General features: G+C 47.4%; 1 protein-coding gene across 1 annotated transcript in view; it reads right to left on the bottom strand.

Moving 5' to 3' along the window:
• The window catches only part of ULK4 (unc-51 like kinase 4), a 317975-nt gene that overhangs the window by 189655 nt on the left and 111769 nt on the right, over positions 1 to 16551 (bottom strand). The window contains 1 exon segment of the mRNA XM_036030480.1: positions 3930 to 4022. Within this exon segment, the coding sequence (XP_035886373.1) occupies positions 3930 to 4022 (93 nt within the window).

The following is a 16551-nucleotide window of genomic DNA, read 5'->3' as shown; positions in this document are numbered from 1 at the left end:
CCAGGAGCGGTCTCTAAGACCCGTCCATGGCACCACGGTGCTCACAGACAAGAACAGGGAGGGATGAGCCACTCAAATCCACTGACCCCAGAGCCGCTTTGCCGACCATGAAAACTGCAGCTGGGTTACGGACTGCCACCAGTGTTAACATCCAGTGAGGACCACCAGCCTGTGTGTGTGTAGGAGGGGGGGTGCTTCCCAAGTGGGGGGGGGTCTCTCCTGATTACAGAAATTATTAAAAATCATCATAACTTTATGTGGCTACTTATACAAAATAATTTATACAGTGTGAACATACAGAAGCATGGAATATATTTTATTGAGTGGTATGTCCTGAAAGTGGAAGAACATTACAAAGGAAATACAATCCCAGCACTGTAAGAAAATCATTACTAAGTTTTGATGTATTACTTACTTGTCTGTCTTCTACTCACGCAGGACGTAGGTCGATCTCATCTTTACGACACATAGCTACCACTTCTCGTGCACGTGCTCTGTGTCATTTGGACAGCCACGCCTCGCTGAATGTCTAACGACCCTACGAGGTCAAGTCCATTTTACAGAGAAAGACACCGAAGCTTAGCCTGGGGAGGCAAATGCTCAGCATCCCTTCCAAAGCCAGCAACGCGTCTGGGACGCGAACTGGAATCCGCCTAATTTAAGAGCCTGTCAGAGATACTGTATCAGGATACGGGGTGGGAGAACGCGTTCCGATCCTAATCCATGTATTGGGGTTTGTTAAAAACCTTTCGCACCTACTCAGTTTCCTATCCAACCGCGTCTGTAACCCGTCCTCTGGAGGGAATCCTTAGGTGCCACTTTTTACCAGCACTCTTTAGAAAGCAAACGCACGTTGTGGTTGAGGGCTCACTTCCGATGCGCTCAAGCCCTCCCTCAACTGTCCCAGCTCTGTGCTCCGGGAACACAGACGCGTGTCTCCGCCCACTTCGCTCGGTGGCCCCGGGGAGGAAGCGAGAGCCTGGGCACACGAGGCGGCCGGCCCGTCTGGTCCCTAAGACGTGCTCTTTGAAGACGGAGACTAGCTGTCTTTACTATTATTGTTTTAAATACTGTTTTAATGAACGTCCTTGTATATAAATACGGTGCACCTCTTTTACTGTGTTCTTCTGATACAGTCATAGAAGTGGAGTCAAAGAGCATTTCGAGTTTACTGCACACTGGCAGTCTGCTCGCCGCCAGAGGCGCACTCATTTATGAACGTGCACGACTCCCTGGACTCTCGACGGTGCTGTGCGAAAACAGACCCTGCGGTGACGGACAGGGACGAGACTGTGGGCAGCGGGGCTCACGCCCAAGTGGGCAGGTGCTGTCCTACGAAGCTGCGCACCTGAAATGCACGCATGCAATGCTGTTAGCCAACGTTACCCCGATACATTTAATGTAAAAATATTAACTCCACCAGTTTGATCTTTTTATTATTTTAATGGAACTTCCTTTGATCACTACCCAAGGCCACTCTCTTTCATGTTTATTGTTCGAAATGGCCTTTTCATTCCTTTGCCCACTTTCCCTTTGGGCCTGTCTTCCTTTAGAATTTCAAGACACGGAAACGGAGTCTGTGTGCTTTGCAAGCAGCTGGACTAGGCTGTATTTGTCCCCCCCCTCCCCCCGCCACAGGAAGAAGGGCACAGGGAGCCTCAGAGGCCTTGACCTCCCTGAGGAACCACGTCTGGGCTTCTTTCCTGCGACTTCACTACGGCGGAGACGGCTAACTGGCGACACATGTGGGAGGCGGCAATGAAAGCGTGCCTAGGAAGTCACGGAGCACTGGAAGCTCAGACCCCTGTTTAGTCTGGCAGCTCTCACGCTCTTTCATTACAGGACCACGGCCCTGTCTGGGCAGCAGACACTGTAATGGATCCCGACCAGTAACTGCCGCCGCCGCAAATCCCAAGACTGGATACGGAAGAGGAATTCGTGCTGAGACGTGAGACCGGGCGCCTGTGCTTCGGGCCGCGTGTCACGTTCCGTTCTGTCGGGCTCCACGCGTCCCTGAGCCGACTGACAGGGGCGGGTGTATGGAAGACGTTCACGGACAACGCATGAGTTATTCAGAGCAGATGAGCAACAGCAAAAGTTGGCAGCACGCATACTTCGCTAATTCTAAAATGGTCAGTGACCCCAGTAAATCCCCAGAGGAAAGTTGCAGACACGGCAAGAGAACTGTGATGCTAACGCTTGCCAAACAGTAGGAAGGGATTCTTCCAGACTTGAGGAGGTACTCTGATCGTACCAAGAGACTCTGTTTGTTATTTCTACAGTCGGGACGCCACGAGCTGATGGTGTTGCTGGCTGTAATACCCACTGTTTGAATGCTCAGGATACGTGAAATCTTGACCTTCAATTCACACCCGGATAGCCTGGGCTGGACCTCTTGCAGTAAAGTAATGACAATGGTACTTGAGCTCTAATATTTCCAAGCAAAATAAAATGATAATTCTTAGGTAAGAGATAAACTAACTTTCTTTCTTTCTTTCTTTCTTTCTTTCTTTCTTTCTTTCTTTCTTTCTTTCTTTTTTGCAATTCAGGAAAAGAGCTAAATGTTGCTCCAAAAGAACTCAAGTTAAAATTTAATTTGTTTGCTGAGGAAGATTTGCTGAAACTGATTACCTCTTAACAGACACGAACTACAGGGGGGCTGCCCTCTCTGTGAGCAACGGTGCAGCGCGACTTGCTGCAAAATGAAGGCGCGAGAAAAGGGCAGAGCTCAGGGAGGGTTTAATGCACTCCTCCTAACAGTAAACTTGAACTGGTGTCGCAAACAATTTCCCTTTCTGCTACCAACCCAATAATAAGCCAGATTCACAGGGCCATAGTGCCTTTTAAGAAAATCCCTGTCAGGTACAATGGAGATTTATTTGATCAGGCTCTTATTCCTTATTTAAGAGGAACAATAAATTCTCCATCGTTCTATGACTGAGCTTCTGAAGGCTTCTTTATCCACTACGAATCCCATAAGAATAAACACAGTAAAATAATAAATATTTCACTTGACATAGCATGCTTTAATGTTCCAATAGTTATTACTTAGTACTCTAAACTCTTAATGCCAAATTAAGATGAGTATCCTTCAAAGAACGTAATGCTGAAGAATCCAATAAACAAGTTAAACTTATAACAAATGGTTCATGGTTATTTTTACATGACTAGGAATCGATTTGAACCCTGGCTGGTGTGGCTCAGTGGATTGAGTGCCAGCCTGTGAACCAAAGGGTCACCAGTTCAATTCCCAGCCAGGGCACATGCCTGGGTTGCCAGCCAGGTCCCCAGTGGGAGGGCACGGGAAAGGCAACTACACACTGATGTTTCTTTCTCTCTCTTTCTCCCCCACTTCCCCTCTCCAAAAATAAATAAATAAATAAATAAATAAATAAATAAATAAATAATATACATTTTTTAAAAAAGAAATCTATTTGCCCATATCACTACAGGAATTCTACTCTCAAGCTACACCTCGTCTTGCCTGCAAACCACTGCTACCAAGTCACCGGGGAAAATGACACGGGTTAATAAGCTACCGTCTTAGGCACTTTCCAAAATCAGGATGGGTGACACATATCCTTTTAAAGTGATCATCCATAAACACTATAGGTTTAATAAAAGATTCAATGCAGTGAGGCGCAATTGACATTTGAAAAGGATATGTGTCAGTTTTCTCTCTTTCAAGAATTTGCCATTTTAAAGCATCAAAAATTCCACAGGATGCAAACTCCAGGAAGGGATAACAATAAGACGAGATCCAAAACAGCACAAACGACAGATATTACAAACCATAAAACATGAAAAATGAGCACCTGGGTAACTCAACTGCCACACTTTCAGAATCTCATCATCTTTAACATTTTCGAAACATATAAAATTCATCTCTGAGATGAGCAACACGGAAGGGCAACGTGGAGTGAGCGTACCTGGTGAAGGCGGGGCTGTGCTCAGTCATGGCCACCAGCAGCTTCAGAGCGTACGCCGGTACCGGGTCAGGCTCCGTGAGGATGGGCTCGTACCTGCAACGGCAGAGTGATTGGAAGAACCTTCAGATGAACGAGCGAGCCACAGGATGTGCACTTGCAGCTCTGGAGAGGGCAGAGAACGACCTCCCGGGATTCTTGGGAAACGTCAATGAGACGATCTATATAAAGCAATGAGTATTGAGCTGCACAAACTGTAGGAAATCTTAACATTAGGCATTGAGGCCAGGGGTCCCCAAGACCACCCCCACATTCAGAGGTGTGCTAGAGGACTCAGAGACTCACATATGGTCATAGTCACAGTGAGGATTTAGCTCAATGTCCCCCCATCCAAAACGGACACATTCCAGGAACCCCCCAGCCCCAACCCTGGGATGCCTGAAACCACAAATAGTACTGCACCCCACATACACAATTTTTTCTATACATAAATAAATACAGTTTACAGCTACCCTTTGGCATGTCCAAATTGCCGGCATCACTACTCTTGCACTTGGGGGCCATTATCAGTAAAATAAGGGTGCCTTGAACACCAGCACTGTGACACAGGGACGGTGAATCTGAAAACCCAGATAGCTGCTAAGAGGCTCACAGGCCGGCAGCATGACAGAGTGGATACACCGGACAAAGGGTGATTCACATCCCGGCGGACAGTGCAAGATTTCATCATGCTACCAGAATGGCACGCAACTTAAAACCTATGAACTGTGTATTCCTGGAATTTTTCTTTTAGCATTTCTAGACCGTGGTTGACCACGGGTAACTGCAAGTGTGGAAAGTGAAGCCACAGAGAGGAGGGGGCGACTGTAGAGCAACACAGCAAAGACCCCGGACGAATCAGAAGGGAGAAGGCGCAGGCGGGCCTGGAGGACACTGGGCACAGAGCCGCTCGGGCTCCCCCTCTCCCACGCGGGTGGCCCAGAGCTCTCTCCCCCCCAGCCACAACCATGCAGCACACGTGGTGAGGTTTCTGCCCACGGAAGCCCGTCAGAGTCTCAAGCGACCAAGGTGTTCACTGTCTGCCAAGTATCAAAACCTGAGGCTCCCTGATGGAAAGCGAGCATCCAGTGCAAACACACCGTCTACACCGACAGTCCAGGCTCCGCAAACTGCCCTCGGCAGGTCAAGGTCAAGGTCACATGAGCGCCCTCCAAGGGCCAGGTTCTCCTGTGCCAGCCATGGGCCATCCTTGCAAGCAGGCCTTTTGAAGGATGGCGGTCTCAGGCCTGTCATGTTAACTCTTCCCCATAGCATTTTTCTAATTGAAACTTAAAAATCTGAAATGAAAGTTATTACCAGAGAAAATAAAACTCAAAAGGTCTTTCTCAAAAGTTCCCACAAAAAAAGTTCAGACTGCGCTCCCATGCTATTATTTGCTAGGCAGAGGCTGGTTACATACTGTGTCGACCTACTAGGTTAAGCTATCCAGTATAGAGCACCATGCTGATGCTTGATTGGATGGATGGATGGGTAGATGGATGGGTGGGTGGGTGGGTAGTTGGATGAGTGGGTGGGTGGGTGGGTGGTTAGATGGATGGATGGATGGATAGATGGATGGAAGGATGGATAGCAGGATGGGTGGATGGATGGGTGGGTGGGTGGTTGGATGGATGGATGGGTGGGTGGGTGGGTGGGTGGTTGGATGGATGGATGGGTGGGTGGGTGGGTGGGTGGTTGGATGGATGGATGGATGGGCGGATGAATGGGTGAATGGAAGGATGGATGGTAGGATGGGTGAATGGGTGGATGGATGGATGGACAGATGGATGGATGGATAGATGTGTAAATGGGTAGGTAGACAGATGGACGAATGGGTAGATGGACAGACAGGCAGATGAAAAAAACTAACCAATCAACTTTATGACTTAAGCACTTGGAACAACCAACAACTAAAGAGGGAGCTAACTATCCCCAGAAAATCCAAAAAGTGTATTTAAAAATCCACGACACGAAGCAGATACTTCTCACGTGGAAAACAGGGCTGTGGGCTCTTACTCAGGGCCTCTTTACTCTCATTCTGGAAATCACTCCATAACAAGCTGAATCATGCCGTCTCTAAGCCCACAGCGGTTAAAAAGGAGCCAAGAAAAGGGAGGGGAGGGGCTGTTACAGAAAGGCAACCTGAGAATTACAAGTGGGACTTGAAAGCGTAGGAAAAACAAAAGAAAGCAAACCCACAAATCCCAAACAGAGAGTAGTCTGGGGAGCGCTTAGCGTAGAGGAAGAAGCTGCTCTTACCGCAACGGGACCAGAGGGCCCATTACACCCCGTCATGTTCACAACGCGGGCGGTGAGTCAGGAAGACGGTAAACTGTGCAGTGCCGTGTTTAAGGGGGCGGGAAGTACCACACTTTAGAAAGTCTTCTTATAAAACACTTTTAAATTATAGCAGTTAAAACATTTGTCCACGTATGATAAAAGACAATACCAAATCACTCATAACAAAATCATAAAATATTAATAAATTGAAGAGAACAGTATATTTAAATAAGGAGCACAACCAAGCACAAGCAGTTTTAGAAATGAAAAATCTCGGATTTAGGAGAACAGTGCATTTTATCATGTGAACAAAATAAAACTCAAGGAAACATCTTTAGAGGTGATAAAAATGTATTCATAAAATTTAACATCCAATTTAAGCAAAATTTTTAAAAGGAACAACTCTTCTCATACTAGAGAGAAATCATTATTCTTTTCTCTAATAGTCTTATAAAATAAAAAGCTCTTATCATCGTAAGTCAGCGGTACCAAAGACTACTTTCTGGTTCGATGATTTGCCACAAGAACTCATAAAACTCAGAGAAGCTGTTATACTCTGGATTATGGCTAATTTACAGTGAAAGGATACAGATTAAAATCAGCAATGATGACATGCACATAGGGTGGCCCTGGCTGGTGTGGCTTAGTAAACTGAGTGCTGGCCTGCAAACCAAAGGGTTGCTGGTTTGATTCCCAGTCAGGGCACATGCTTGGGTTTCAGGCGAGGTCCCCAGTTGTGGGGGGTGGGGGGCATGGGAGAGGCAACCAATTGATGTTTCTCTCTCTTTCTGTCCCCCTTCCCCTCTAGCTAAAAATAAATAAGTAAAAATTTTTTAAGGCACATAAGGTGGAGCCCAGGAGGGGCCAGGCACAAGCTTGGAGCTGTCCCCTCGAAGTGAAATTGTGTGGACAGGACTCACACCTCCCAGCAACCAGGTGTGACACCTGTGTGGACCGCCACCAGCCAGGGCAGCCCCCTGGAGCCCTGGCGCCCAGGGTTTCATTAGGGGTCAGTCACAGAGGCAGGGGGTGCCTGTGTGGTTCACCCCATTACTCAGTCTCCAGCCCCTCCAGAGGTCACACTGATAAGGTGCGGCCCGAGGCCCTGACTGTGAGGCACATAGTTAATGTAAATTATACGGCATGATTCAAGGCCCCATGTATACTGAGACCCTCTTAGTAGGCAGGATATATTCCAAAGGCACCAAAGTTACCATCCAGAAGGTGGTCAAGGGCCCATTTCTCTGTAACGTACAGGATTTGAACACTGCACGCCTCTGAATGAACCCTTCAGGACACGCGTCCTTAGCAGAAAAACTGACCAGTGCTGAGTTTGCAGTGCGGCATCAACAAAAGACAAGAGAAGAATGAGCCCTTTTACGGCTTACCAGTGTTTTGAAACTGCCAGGCAGAGAATTTCCATTAAAATGGGGGTGAGAAACTTCCGATGAGTCGCTCAGGTGCCCCAGACGCCCAGCTCCCCGCCCCACTCCCAGATGAGCTGGAGCAATGGGGAAAGGACCATAGCCCAGGGATTTTACAGAGCTTCCCACGTGATCTCCTTACGTGCCTGCGTGGAAGACGCTAAACCAAATGCAGACAACTTCTGAGACATATCTAGAGATATGTTATCTAGAGATATGAGATATGCTAGAGAATATCTCAATAGCAGAACACATAAAACATTTTTAAACAAATTTCACTTTTTTTAATTGAATCTGCTAGAATACAAGTAGGTAGAATCTACATGTAAACAGGGACACTGAGGAGACATCACTGACTGGAATACAAATGTCTTGAGGTTGTCTGAGCTTCTCTAACCCTGAAATGGGAGGGAAGAATGAGCCTATGCCAGCCCATGCATGAGAATTTTTTGCAAAGACTATTGTTATGTTTTTCTCCCCTTGGGGGGAAAAAACATATAAAAGTCATAACGGATATATTTAGAATACAAACATTGAATATTTTGAATGCATTTTAGTTCAGTCAAAGAGAGGTTTGTAATAGTCAGCAAGAACTTGCCAAAAGAATGCTGTGATGGATTCAGCTTCTCTTCCAAAGACAGATAAAGCAGCTGAACTGATGGCAATGGGATCTCACACTGCTCTGAATGCCACCTGGCAGAAAGAAAAAAACAAAAAACTAATGATAAACCCAGGCCCCTGAAATGGCTCCGAAGGAGGGTGACCAGTGAGCCGCTGACCCGTGCTGATGGTCAGGGGCTGGAGAGGACCACTCCATGTGCCCCAAGCCTGGCCACAGACTGAGGTCACTGCCAAGTGAAGAGTACACCATCCAGATAGCACTCCAAGACCCCACTCTTCCACCTCCAGGATCCTCCCCAAATAAGGGGCCTCTGCTAGGTCCCCGTCGGCTGGAAGCCGGGCAGGAAAAGCCATGCATCCTAGGTTCACATCCATCCCAAAGGAAAGGGAACATCTAAATATCCCATTCAGGGGCCCAAAGGATGGAGTCTTCCCCATCTTGTCGAGCACCAGCAGGAACCAGTGCCCAGCCAGGCAGGCTGGCAGAAAATTGAAACGACTACCTAAATATCTCCGGACCACTGAGAGGCTGTATTCCAGGGATGTGACCGAAGAATTGGCCAAGTGCAAAGAAGCACCTGTCTCATTGGGGGGAAGGGGGGGCACCCTATCCCGTGGAGGTCCACTCTGCAGGTATCAAGCCACACCCTGACATTTCACAGCTCCATGGAGGTTTCTGAGAATTAGGGGGAGAAGAGTATTCCAGAATATCCAAGAGACTTTAGGAGAAATGCAAGGAGGAAGAGTCTAAATAAAAGCTAAAGTACTTTATAAAACCACAATAATCATTATGTGTAGGGAGGGATCAAGAATACGCACATAAGCCCTAGCTCTCTTTCTCCCTCCCTTCCCCTCTCCAAAAATAAATAAATAAAATCTTAAAAAAAAAAGAATACGCATATAAGTTAAAGTAATAGGGAGTTAGAACCGTCAGCTCATATCTTACAAACACGTATTGTTAATAAATTAAAAATCTAAGTAAAAAACTTCAACAACATTAGAATACTAAAATGTGTAAATAGTCACATAATCTTGGGTGAGAAGGCCTAAACAGCATGACAGCAAGAGAGAAATAAATAAAAAATATATTTATAAAACATTATTCCAAAAACTTAAAGTACTAAAATGATCCTGATCAAAGATGAAAAAATATTTAATCTTATCTAACTAAATTATTCAAATCAAGGGGGGGGAATCACTGCACCTAAATGCACTGATTTAGGTATACAGTCAAAACATAAAAAAATTAGGTAAAAGGAAAAAAGCAGAACATTACCGTACTTCTTTCCGGTGCAACAATATTTGTGACTTAAATTTTTTTTGACATTTATTTCTTTTTTGAGATTTTATTTATTTATTTCTAGAGAGGGAAGGGAGAGAGAGAGAAAAAGAGAGGGAAACATCAATGTGCAGTTGCTGGGGGCTGTGGCCTGCAACCCAGGCACGTGCCCTGACTGGGAATCGAACCTGCGATGCTTTGGTTCACAGCCCGTGCTCAATCCACTGAGCTATGCCAGCCAGGGCATGACTTAAATTTTATCTGCAAAAAAAATTTTTCTAAGGAAAGGCTGAAAATGAAACACTCCTTTCTATTCTGGTCACCATCAAAGATGGCTAAACTCACACCTGTTTTAACACAAAACACACATAGTTAAGCGATGCAATACAGAACCACAAACTGTCCCTTGAACCTCCGGCACAGAAACCAAACGCGTGACTTTTGCTGGACATTATTCCAAAGACAGATGAACCACTGTACAGCTGTGTTGCCATCTAAGGGCAAGACCATTCTAATTTGTAAGGAAAATAATCCTCAGATTCTGCACAACAGAGCCTTAACGATTCACAAAGTCAGTGCGTGTGGCCCTGGTAACCGCACAGGTCACAGGAGACCAACGAAAGGCAGAGGCGGTGCTCGCTTGCCCCAGGAGGGAGACGCTGACTGCCGTACTGGCACAATAAGTACTGTTAGCACACTTACAGCGGCATGATCTCCCTTCAGCGCAACATGCTGCCCCGGCCGTGTGGCCCGGCGGCTGGTTCGAGCATCACCCCAATGCGCCCAAATTATGGATTCGATCCCCTTGGCAGGGCACATACAAGAAGCAACCAATGAGTGCACCAGTAAGTGGATCAACAGACCGATGTTTCTCTCTCTCTAGAATTTAAGAGAAATACAATACACTCAAAGCTAAAAGAAAATACGAAAACTAAGGTCCTTGCTGACAAAGTGGTTCCAGGCTACCAAAGGCCAACTGCACGGCACGTTTTCCCCACGGCTGCCACCCGGCTCACAGCCTCCCGAGGGAAGGCAGGAGGGTCAAGGTGAACGTAGTCAAGGACCTCGAGATAAGATCGTCCTGAACTTGGGCCGCCTTACATATGATGACAGATGTCCTTGTAAGAGAAAGGCACCGCAAGCCTGCACACACACACACAGAGGAGAAGGCCGAGGGAAGACGGGCAGAGTCTGGGGGAGGAGGGGGGAGGCAGGGCTTCCCGTCTCACAGGCACAATCACACAGCATAGCACATTGGTACACACACTAACATGTCCTCTTCCCCAAGAATAACAATGGTGTGTTTCCCAGTGAAGAACCTAATCCTGTCGACAGCTAAATATTGAACGAGAAGTGCCCTCACCTTATGTAACAAATCTCAAAAAAAAATTAAATAAAACATTCAAACAGTGAAAGACTACTTTCAATACTAAGATCTCACTGATAATGACTTTGATATGAAGCTTCTGAGAGGCGCCAATTTTTAATTAATAAGGTCACTCTGGGCTTAAGTTCTATTAAGTATTCCCTCTTCTCTTCTGCATGAACCTTGACAATTAAATCCAGTCTCTCTACTGGAAAAGAAGTCATGGTCATTTTCGGAGTATGTGTGGCTATCCTTCTTCCCAGAAGACAAACTTTTTCGCATTAATCATGCAGGTAACTCAGTGATGTTACCGGTGCTCACCTACATTGAAGAGAGGGGGAGAAGCTGAAAGAAGAAGGGGGGAGGAGGGAAGTGAGGGCACAGGAACCAAGGGAATGGCGGGACCAAGATCCAAATACAAGTGTATTCCAACCACGAGACCTGGTTACCGATGACCAATGTCACCAACTTTAACGAGCAGAGTCCCCTCGAGCTGAGGGAGAAACTGCAAATATGGGGGCGGGGCGTTGGCACACTCTTGCTGACTGACAGACGGAAGGGCCGCTACAGGAACGCAAGACAGCACAGGACAGGGACTCCCGTTCCACAGCTAAGCACTGGTTGGCTGGTGGTTCCCAGGACCTGTGAGTGTGACCTTGTCTGGGGGAAGGGTCTTTGTGGCTGTAGTCAAGGACCTCGAGATAAGGTCGTCCTGAACTTGGGCGGCCTTACGTATGATGACAGATGTCCTTGTAAGAGAAAGGCACAGCAAGCCTGAGCACACACACAGAGGAGAAGGCAGAGGGAAGACAGGCAGAGTCTGGAGGGCCGCGGCCGTGACCCAGGGCTGGGGCAGCCACCAGAGAGAGGCGTGGAGAAGCCCGGGCTCTATGTTAGAGTCTCTGAAGGAGCCAGCGCTGCTGACTCTAGGATTTCAGGCGTCAGGCCTCCCGAATCAGGAAAAGAGTGAATCTCTGCAGTTTTAAGCCAGTCGGTTTGCAGTCATGGGTTACAGCAGCCCTAAGAAACTAATACAAGCTGTGAGAAACCATTCTGCCCACAGCCTGCGTGAGCTGGGAAGCGGATTTCTCCTGGAGCCTTCACACAGGGGCTCGTCCCAGCAGAGAGACCCCTGACTTCTGCGGCATGAGCTCCTGGGCAAACAGCCAAAGTCACGCTGCATCTCTGTAGGCTTCTCACCTACAGAGCAAGACCTAGCAAACAGGTGCTCATCTAAGCCACTGAGTGTATTAACATTAGTTAATGCTTGTCAAGTCAGAGTTAAAAATTTGAGGGTGAGCATCCTTTTCTTGCTCTTGGCATTAATGGAAACGCCCTTGAGTAGTATTTCAAAATTCTGATCAAAGGAACACTAGAGAGTTCTGGGAGATATTAACAGATAGGCTGTGGGGAATAGTATCCTGAGCTCGTACAATCTGGGGAAACCCTGAACTTTAGGAACTCAGATGAGTGAACAGTGAAACTCGAAAGCAAAGGAACAGTAAGTGCAAAGAATGGCTCCGGAGGGGGCAGGTCTATGAGCACTGAGTAGGCTCACAGGGTCTTACTTAATTTATATTTAAGTCAACGTGTTTACTTGCAGGATTGACAAATTTCTCCAGTTAAAAAAATTATTAATTTCTGCCCTAGCTGGCGTAGCTCAGTGGATTGAGCACGGGCTGCGAATCAAAGTGTTGCAGGTTCAATTCCTAGTCAGGGTACACGCTTGGGTTGCAGGCCATGACCCCCAGCAACCACACATTGATTTTTCTATCTCCCTCCCTTCCCTCTCTAAAAAATAAATAAATAAAATCTTAAAAAAAAATGATTGATTTCTGAAATATCTGGCCCTACCCAACAGCACACTCCACAAAGGCAGAGGCTGAGCCCAGCTTGGCCGTTATTATGTTCCCGTGAACGGGAAACGTGCCAGTGACATAAGACTCCGTCAGTCAGCATCGGTGAGCAAACGGGCCGGTGAAGGGAGAAAACACTCTCTTCGGAGCTTCCTTCCTTCCTGGGACTCCCACTTGCAGCTATCTGCCTGCTTACTGCCCGCGGCTCGGCCTCCTCCACGCCCTGGTCTTCCCCATTCTTGCCCAGGGCACCCTCTCCTTTTCTCCCCAGCCACACCCAGGTCTAACCCCAGTACCGTCTCCCTGTGATGTTATAATCCTCTACATACAACAGGCACTAACCAAATGTTTGTAACTGAAGTTCATCTCTTCAGAAAGGAAAGCATGTACACTGAGAAACGGTAACGGGCCTTAGATATTAATTCATCATTTGTAAAGTCAGGCATTTATGGTATTTATGATAGATGCAGTAATGGTGAGTCTTATGTATCCACGTGACGGGGTCACAGGATGCCCAGACATTTGCTCGTACACTGTTCTGGGTGTGTCTACCAGGGCGATTCCAGAGGAGGTTGATGTTTGAGTCGAAGGACTAAGTAAAGCAGATTGTTCTCCCTGATGGGGACGGTCTTCATCAATTAAACTGAAGACGTAAAGCCCCGGCTGGCGTAGCTCAGTGGATTGAGCGCTGGCTGCGAACCAAAATATCGCAGGTTCGATTCCCAGTCAGGGCACATGCCTGGGTTGCAGGCCATGGCCCCCAGCAACCGCACATTGATCTTTCTCTCTTTCTCTCTTTCTCCCTCCCTTCCCTCTCTAAAAATAAATAAATAAAATCTTAAAAAATAATAAAAATAAAAATAATCATCCTAAAAAAATAAATAATTAAACTGAAGGCGTAAACAGAACGGAAAGGCTGAGTGAGAGGGAGCTCCTCCTGCTCCCACTGCCTTCAGCCGGGACACGGCTCTTCGGCTGCCTTTGGGCCAGAACAGAAATGTTAGCCTTTCTGGGGGGCCGGCCTGTCAGGTTTCCCACAGCTACTTAGCACCATCGGCCCTCCCGAGTCTCCAGCCTGCCAGCTGCAGATCTCAGGACTTCTCGGCCTCCAGACACGCGAGAGCCGAGTCCTTCCCATAAATCTCTCTGTCTCTCTCTGTAGATATACGCATCCTAGTTGTTCTGTTTCTCTGACAACCGTAACTAATCTCTATTTCAATGAGATATTTATTCTTACGACTGAGTTTCCATTCCTATCACACAACAGCTCTGATGAGCAGCACCTGGGACACAGGTATTACAAGGGATTTAACAAGATTAAATTATTGTCCTTCCTCAAAATATCACCAGGGCTACCGGAAGAGCCACCCACTAGTTTTCCAGGATCGGTGCCTGGGAGCCTTTTGCCAACAAGAAAGAGCGTTTCTGAGAACAAAGCCGCGCAGAGGGAGGCCGAGCAGAGAGGCGGCGAGGGGGACCCAAACCCGCCCCCGTTCTGCAGAGAAAACCCCGACCCGACCCAAGTGCAGGTCTGTCTGAGGCCGGCACAAGTCCTGGACGTCTCGGCTATGTGAGTAAACAACTATTTTCCAAGTCAGCGCTGAGTGTTGTTTATTATTTGCAAATAAAATACTCTTTTACCTAATACGACTCTTTCATGTAAAAACTGGGGAGCCACGAAAAGGCAGTTCCTTTGGCTTTATCCCCAGCATTAGGGTGGAAAGCGGATTAAAACACGGACGAAATGAAAAGCACTGACACTGGTATGTGTGCAGAGGAGAGGACCCCCCCGCATCTGCAGTTTCACTCTCCGCGGTTTCAGTTACCTGGGGCCCGCCGCAGCCTGCAAACACAAAGTGGAAACTCCGGACACGGTACCTGAGTTTAACTGGTGTGCCATCTGAGTAGCGTAATGAAATCTCACCCCGCCCCGCTCTGTCCTGCCCAAGGCCGGAGCCACCTTTGTCCGGAGTACCCACCCAATCTGCACACTCCGCCCACCCACTAGTCACCCAGTAGCCGTCTCCCTCATCAGGCGGGCTGTCTCGGCCTCACAGTGCTGGTGTTCAAGGCACCCCCTTCTTTTACCAACAACGGCCCCGGAGCCCAAGAGTAGTGATGCTGGCAATCCGGACGTGCCGAAACAAGGACATAAAGTGCTTCCTTTAAGTATAAAGAAGTGAGAGTTCTCAACTTAATAAGGAAAGACAAAACATCATTTGCTGTGGTTGCTGAGATCTATGGCAGGAACACATCTTCTGTCCATGGAAGTGGAAAGCAGGAAAAAACTTCACGCTAGGTTTTGCCGTCACATATCAAACTGCGGAAGTTACAGCCACAGGGCACAGTAAGTGCTTAGTTAAGACGGAAAAGGCATGACATCTGGGGGGTGGATGACAGGGAGGGACAATGTGTTCCAACTGATCCCAACACGTTACCCCAGAAAGTATCGAGCCTGTATCAGCCAGGGATCGGTCCCCTGCAATGAGTGACACCCAGCCGGTGACGACAGGCAAAGGATGGTTATTCAGATACGGAAAGAGGCCTGCACTGAAAGAGACAAAAGCCACCGGGGAGGCTGCGTGTGCCGAGGAGGAAGCTGCAGCCACGTTGCCAGCGGAGCTGAAGGAGGGGATTAGCATTCGGGGCCGTCCTGGGTTTCAGGCATCGACCAGGGGTCTGGGGACATAGCCCCTGCCGCTAAGGGGCGCCACCAGACTTGCCCAACTGAAGCAGATGCCATATGGCTCCTATAAATCTAGAAAGTTCAGAATTTTAAACCATTATATTTACATACTCAGTGGAGGACATGAGTTTTCCGTTATTAGCAATTCTACACTTGTAATTACCGAGAGTTAACTTCCAAGACCAAAGTTCTTGCCAAGGTTTCTAAGGGTCCAGGTTAAATGAATGCATTATTTATCTTTCATTCTTAAACATGTTTACATAACACGTACCTATCACATGTGCAGGATAAGCACCGTCATCGTCATATATTTAACGGCCACCTCACTTCTGGGAAGTATGCGCTATTACTATCACGTTACCATTAAAATCTTCACTTTGGAGGACAATAGGAGAGATTATAACAATGGAGCTAATAATAATAGGAGGAGCGCTAAGCATTTGTCAAGACTGTACCGTGTCCCACACACCGCACTCAGTGTGTTTTACAAGAAGTGCCCCATTTCATCATCCCAATTAGCGTCCGAGTTAGGCAGGAGTGTCCCCGTTCTGCAGATGAGGAAACCGAGGCTCAGAGAATGACGTGCAGAGCCAAGACCTGCCCCTCACCTCGGAGCCAGTCCACAGTTCGGAAAACAGCCCAGACCACATCCCAATAAACGCCCTACTGTCATCCGACATGCACGTCAAGTCGCTTACTGAAAACCTCCAGTCGTCCACACTCCTTCTGTTCTTGAGTTGCCGCGTGGCCTACGTTTGCATTTTCCTCTTTCCTCCCTCACCTCTAGAGAAGGTAAAGATGCACGCTGGAGGAAATGTGTCTGATTTATTCCAGCACAAATAAATAAAACAGAAACGCTCCACTACAGATCTAATGCTTTTCATTTTACACACAATTCCAGAAGTGGGCGAACTTCAGGTAGCAAGAAATTTGATTTCAATTCCGCATGCGTATCAACAGCTATTACTAAACTGCAAAGTCCTGTTGGAGGAAACCTGCCCCTCTGGTGTGGGACATCTCGGGTCCTGAAAGGTGGCTCTCTAAAAGCTGCTGGATGGGAGATATGTAAAATGC

Source organism: Phyllostomus discolor, chromosome 7 (assembly GCF_004126475.2).
Source record: "Phyllostomus discolor isolate MPI-MPIP mPhyDis1 chromosome 7, mPhyDis1.pri.v3, whole genome shotgun sequence".
Lineage (NCBI taxonomy): Eukaryota > Metazoa > Chordata > Mammalia > Chiroptera > Phyllostomidae > Phyllostomus > Phyllostomus discolor.
This window is presented reverse-complemented; position numbering and strand designations above follow the sequence as displayed.